The following is a 6,756-nucleotide window of genomic DNA, read 5'->3' as shown; positions in this document are numbered from 1 at the left end:
ATAATGATAGATCTCAGCTCAATATGGCTCGACATCTCAAAAAAATAATAATAATAATATCGGATTTCACAGGCTTTCTTGTGTAAAACAAATAGGTTAAAATAAGTTTATCATATAAAGGTTCACAGTTCACACTACTGAATGACGACTTATTTTTCGATTCAAACTGTGAATATTAAAACAAAACACGAGTAAAAAAATAAAAATAATATTACAAGAAAATGCAATTCAAAAGAGAAATTAAGAATCGACCATAATTAAGAAACGGACAACCAGCTTAATCACGTTAGTACGTATAACAAATTAACTTAAACATGAATATGTAGTGGAATATATCACATAAAATGGCTAGAAGAGATCAGGATGGAATGATGGCTGAATCTTGTGCTCGTATTGCTGAATCTTGTGCTCGTCGACAACTCCCAATTGAGCCATCAGCAACCAGAAATGAGTGAGTAATTCCCCTCCCCTGCTCAAGGACTTGGCATGCTCGTATGAATTGCAATGAATGGCGGCATATCCCAGCATCTCTATCCATGTCTCGCTAATTAACTGCCATTTCTTTTCTGGTCCGAATTCCTGCAACATTCTTGCAAGTTTAAGGCCCGCCTCTAATACCAATTTCCCCTTTTCATACTCAACCTTACGCTTTTTATTCTCCTCATCCTTATGCCTACCCCAGCATATCCCTTTGTCCTTTGGTTCAAATGTGCCTATTTCATTCTGCCCAAGCACATGATGTGCTTTCTTGGGATCAAGTTTTTCCTCGCCCTTAAGCATCTGCTTGATGACAGCACATGTGGCCTCAAATCGTGTCTTACCAAATCCGAACTGCGTCATTGACGGCTGCAGGATTAGGAGATAAAGCATGTAGTTGGATGTGGCATTGGCAACATTAATGTACGTATCAACATGCTCGGTGTCCTCCCTGTTAGATTTGTTATGAAAACAAATGTCTGTGGCAACATGCCACAAAATAATGCACTCATCAAATTCCCTTTTCATGCTCCATTCCAGATTCTCCAGTTCTCCATGACGTTCAAGAGCTTTGCGGCCCCTGTAGGATCTAGCTTCTAATAAAACCTTGTAAGTATCCACGTTCCGTGCTCTCCTCTTGGCCTCTTTGAACATCATCTCCTCCATCAAAGATGGCAAAGGGACCATTTGTCTCTCACACATGTTCTCACGCATGTTCTCCCATGTGTGTTTTACTTTCACAACACTCATTATCCTCCGAATTAGAGTGTCTTTGTTCCTAAAGCAAAATTCTACGAGATTGTATTGCCTGATGGTTCTCGACCACCGAGGCTTTCCTTTTTTGAAGGTCCGGCTTATTATCCAATCTATAGAATTTCGAAGGTAAACATTCATAAAGCATCCACTCCTGGAAAGCGACACAATTGTCCAATCCGAGATTACAAGAAAGACAGCCGCAACAACCTCAAGGCTGAGGCCTGCAGCAAGCAAGATATAGGTTACGGTGATATCTGTGGGTTTGAACTTCGTCTTATCAAGATTATGAAATACTATGAATGCTGCTACAATGGAAATGAGAGAGCAGCAACGCACTACACGACCAGAGATGCTGTGGATGGTGACTGCTTTTGTGTACAGGATATCATACAAAAAAGAGAGCTCTATTGCAACTAGTTTAAAAGCGTCTTCTGGGCTGACATCGGAGAAGCGATCCTGGCTGTCAATCAATATATCTGAGGAGAAGGTCATGTCTACCATGAGTCTCTTGAAGATTTCGAACCAGTGGTAGCCCTCCGAAATAAAGCGGCTTTCGCTTGAGAGATTGGTAACCTTCCAAAATGAAGCTGCATTCATAGAAGGATTTTAGTTTCCACTTGACCAGTGGTATCAGAACTATTTGGACAAATACAATTTGGCTTTCCTAAAATTTATTTATTTTTCTTTATTTTTCCACCACAGGCTATTACTCTTTTTGATGTTGTAGGGTTTAAAAATTATCAAATTAGGATATCCAAATATCAAATTACACTGTGTAGGACGTTTAGGGGTGTAAATGGGTACGATACGGAAGGATGGAAGCATTTTGATATCCATATACCTACTAGGAATAATCTTATCTATACTCTACCTTTACCCATTAAGAATTGATATTACCTTATCCTATCCATACCTGTTAAAATTATCGGGTAACGAAATAGTAGTAGGTGAATAACGAATAATATTAGTATAATAATTAATTTTATTATATTTTGTAAATAGAACATAAAAACTCATTTATTCCACACATATGTAATGACATTACTAATAAAAATTAAAAAAAAAATGTGCAATCAATTTCAACTTAATTGTATTTTTTTTATAAAACAAGAGAATTCAAAAATAAGAATATATTTTTCAACAAATACAATTATTTAATGAAAGAATAAGACACGCAAATAAAAATAATATGTTTAATATTTTTCTTACAACAAAAACAATACACTAAATAACAAAAGTATTCACTAATTATTGTTCAAACATTATCACATTATTATATTTTACATAATTACTTTATAGGATAACAGATACAAAATAGTCTTTATCCGTATCCTCCATTTAACTAACGAAAGAAAATCCTTAGTCATATCTAATAAGCTAACGAAAAAAAAAAATTACCCATATCCACCTTATCGAATACGGTATAGATTGGGTAAACGGTTAAAAGGGTATCATTGACACCCCTAAGGACGTTTGTAGGAATTAATATAGAAATATTAATGTTAATTGTCATTGTTTAATTTATATGGCAAGAATCGAAATCCAATGCACAATCTGATCGCGCAGGTCGTGATGAGGCATCTCAGGTCCTTTGCTATGGGTTTAATTTTTTTTATTTTTTTAATGCTACTAATAAAAATGACATGTCTGTTGTTTGTATGGGTTTAATAATATCAATAATATAGTTTGTCACATATATATGATTGCTCATCTGGCCTAGGACTGCGCTACACAGGGAGAGAGAGATGTAATAAATGGTAGCAATCATAACCTTGCAGATCCCCCTGAGAGAATAGCTCTGAGATGATTTTATCCTTGAAATTGTCCATGCTGGCACTGCGAAGAGCTAGTGTCCTCTCTCCATACTTAAGCAACCCCGGTACGAAGACGAAGAGCGTCGGTACCCACAGCCTGTGGTTGGGCAGGGATTGTAAAAACACAAACCCGGCGGTGAAAACCTGAACAATCAGCCCCAGAAAATGGCGCCACCAGAGCTCGTTGTCCTCGACTGAGTAGGAGGTGATGGGATCGGGTCCGCCGAGGTGGACGAGGAGGAAAGGAGCCCAAAGAGCTGTGAGATCACCCAAGATGCCGCTCCCCGAATAGTCAATCTGCTTGCCGAGGATGTTGCCAAGGGCCAAGATAGCGACGAAATCGGATGTGACGTAGAAGAGCCAGAGAATTAGCATTAAGGCTTTGTTGGGCCGTATCTTGCGCAATGGCGCCAGGAAGATTAGTCCGATTTGGATGGAGAGGCTGCCGAGGACCAGCAACTTGATGTGCTCCGTGCTCCATTCGTTTCGCCATTTCTCGGGAATGATTAGCATTATGTTCTCTCCCTCCCAACTCTCCTCTCCGCTCCGCTCGTGTTCTTTCTTCCTGGTTTGGTTTTCCTACTCTGCTGAGTGCTAGTAAAAGTGTAAAACAAACTAGAGACACAGGGAGGGAACCAGGGGGGAGTCGTAATTGAGAAAAAAAAAATTTAAAGAAGTACAAAAGTAAATATTCGAGAAAGGAAATCAGTATTTTCTTTTCTTTTCAAAAAATAGATACAACCACACCAATGATGGTTTCATCTAGACAGACTGATGGAACCACACCAATGATCACTAGTGGAGAACTTGAAATTAGTGTCAGCTGTTTATCGGTATTAGTATCGGACATTAGGCGACAGTAATCGGGCTGATACTAATATTTTGTAAATAGCCGACACTAAAAGTAAGGCATTAGTGTCGGCTATTTATTAAATGGCCGACACTAATAAGTATTAGTGTCGGCTATTTATTAAAAAGCCAACACTAATAAGTATTAGTGTCGGTCATTTAATAAATAGCCGACACTAATACTTATTAGTGTCGGCTTTTTAATAAATAGCCGACACTAATGTTTTTTTTTTTTTTTAAAAATAAATTTCAAAAATTCACTATAAATCATAGAAAATTCTAAAAATGAAAATTTTTGTTCTGGAATGCTCATATATTTTTGCTGAACTATATATAAAACAAAGATATCAAATAATTCATCATAATTTACAAATAACACTCACTAAATAAAATATCATCCAAATTGCTCATTTATTGTTATTCTTATAAATGGTTTGTGCAAACCCTAAAACAGAAAATACATAAAAGACATGACGTCTGTTTAAATACAAACCCTAAAACAGAAAATACATAAAAGTTACATAAAAGACCCTAAAAACTCTAAAATTATAAAGAAAGGTACAAAAGTCCATGAAGGAAGACTCGGATCGTGAATCTGAGCCCGCAAAATGGCGAAACCAATCAACGATTGGTTTCAGATCCGGTTTTGGGCTGTGGAGTTCCTGTCAAAATTTCAGCCCGATCCGACGGATGGATCAAAAGTTACGCCCCTTTTCGTGAAGCATGCGCAGGACCATATTGCATCACATCTTCTGGTATTCGCCTAGAAGAAGCGGCTAGGTTTGAGAAGATCAGATCGGAGAGAAGCGTGAAGTGAAGTGAAGACTATGTTTTAAATCCTAGGCGTGCGTTTGAAAGAGGAGCGCGGGACTTAAAATGAAATTTTTTTAGCTTTAGTGTCGGCTGTTTATAAATAGGCGACACTAATAACTGAGAATTAGTGTCGGCTGTTTATAAAAAGGCAACACTAATGTATTAGTGTCTGCTGTTTATAAATAGCCGACACTAATTGTTAAGTATTAGTGTCGGCTGTTTATTAATAGCCGACACTAATACATTAGTGTCATCTTTTTATAAACAGCCGACACTAATACTTAACAATTAGTGTCGGCTATTTATAAACAGCCGACACTAATATTATTAGTGTCGGTTTTTTGTAAACGACCGATACTAAAGTATTAGTGTCGGTTTTTTAAGACGACACTAATTGTATGTTCTCCACTAGTGGATGTAGTTCTAGTCATTTTTGAGAGTTAATATGCGTCACGATCATATAAAAAATATCAAAACTATTAATTAGAACCGAATCATTGATGCAGTTCTAGTAGGTTTCAGCCGATAATCATTGGTGCAGTTCAAGATTATGGTCATAATAAGAAAGCGAGGTTTACTATCAAAAATTGCGCGCGTGTCTTTGAAATTTGAATTTGTATTTGCACTTTTTATTGCTATTTTGATTGGTCATATTACTTCATAATATATCATTTTGATTTAGCGTATTACTTGATATTTCTATTTTTATTTTAGTTTTGAAAGACAATTAAAATATTAAAAAACAACAATAAAAATAATTACAAATATCTTAGATAAACATTTATTAGTATTAATTATTAATACAAAAATTAACATATGTAACAATAATTTTAACCAAAGTGACATTTAAATTATTAATATTAAAAATAAGAAAACTCTAAATCAAAAAACAACTATAATCTATATTAAACAATTCTAATTTACAAATTTTAGTGATTTTTATACGAAATACATAGTTTGATGTACGTAGCAGCATGTGGAACTGTATCATTGATGTGGTTCCATAATTTATCTTTCCGTAGAACCGCATTAATGCCGAATTTTTTATTAATAGGAAATCATAAACTAATAATTAAAAATGAGATTAGTAGGAATAATATTCTAAAACTAGAAAAAACAGTTCTAGGCTGTGGCGTCCCTTAGTGATGCCATAGCAAAAACCTGTCTATGGAGAAAAAAAAAAAAAAATTTAATATTTTGGTTACAATTTTGTAGGAATGATGTGATGATTAAACTTAGTGAATCAAGTGAATTCTTTCATAATGATATTCTGATTTTTAGTAAATGAATATTTAATTTTTAATTGGTTAAATTAAATTAGTAATAGTTTTTACTTTAAATTTCTTGCTAATCTTGCACATCATGTTAAAACACGACTTACTAAACCCTGTGTTCTTCTCTTTTACTATGCAGCATGACACAATTAGAAATTTTAACGTGATGGCATGGCACGTGTTTCGAACATGTCGTGTCGTGTTTTGAACATGTAGAAACATGACACACATGACACATGTGACATGTACCGCGTTTTGAACATGTCGTGTTCTGGACAAACCAAAAGTGTCACCCGTTCGAAACATTACACAACACGTGTGTCGTGTTCCAAACATGCCGAAACATGTCACGCATCCAAGGATGCACATAAGATGTTTTAACAACACGACATGACATGATTTAGTAAGTCATATTTTGACGTGTTGTGCAAGATTTACAATCAATTAAAATTATAAATTATTAGTAATTTAATTTGACCAACTAAAAAAATAAATATTCATTTACCAAAAATCAGCATATCATTGCTAAAAAATTCACTTAATTCAAAAATTTTAATCATCACATCCTTACTACAAAATTGTTAAAAAAAAATTAATTGCTATGGCGTCCCTAACCTAGAGCTGTTTTTCTATTTAAAAAAAATTGTTTCTACTGATTTCGTTTTTAATTATTAGTTTTTATAATTTCCTATCAATAAAAAAATTCGGGTGCTAATGGTTCCGTTTTGATTTATTTTTTGAAAAATAAACATTTACTTTTTATTGAAGTTTTG

General features: G+C 34.9%; 1 protein-coding gene across 1 annotated transcript; it reads right to left on the bottom strand.

The window, feature by feature from the left end:
* Positions 1–348: 348 nt before the first annotated feature.
* Positions 349–3,560, bottom strand: LOC144565955 (uncharacterized). The gene is made up of 2 exons (XM_078315843.1): positions 3,005–3,560; positions 349–1,820 (listed from the first exon to the last, which is right to left on the bottom strand). The coding sequence occupies exons 1-2, from the start codon at positions 3,558–3,560 to the stop codon at positions 349–351; spliced, it is 2,028 nt and encodes a 675-aa protein (XP_078171969.1).
* Between the last annotated feature and the right edge of the window lie 3,196 nt (positions 3,561–6,756).

The sequence above is a fragment of the Carex rostrata genome, chromosome 1 (assembly GCF_964058835.1).
Source record: "Carex rostrata chromosome 1, lpCarRost1.2, whole genome shotgun sequence".
NCBI classification, from domain to species: domain Eukaryota; kingdom Viridiplantae; phylum Streptophyta; class Magnoliopsida; order Poales; family Cyperaceae; genus Carex; species Carex rostrata.
This window is presented reverse-complemented; position numbering and strand designations above follow the sequence as displayed.

Coding starts and splice junctions, on each gene's coding strand:
- LOC144565955 (XM_078315843.1), bottom strand. CDS start 3,560: ATGCTAATCATTCCCGAGAAATGGCGAAACGAATGGAGCACGGAGCAC. Junction 1,821..3,004: donor CTCTCAGGGGGATCTGCAAG/GTTATGATTGCT, acceptor CTATGAATGCAG/CTTCATTTTGGAAGGTTACC.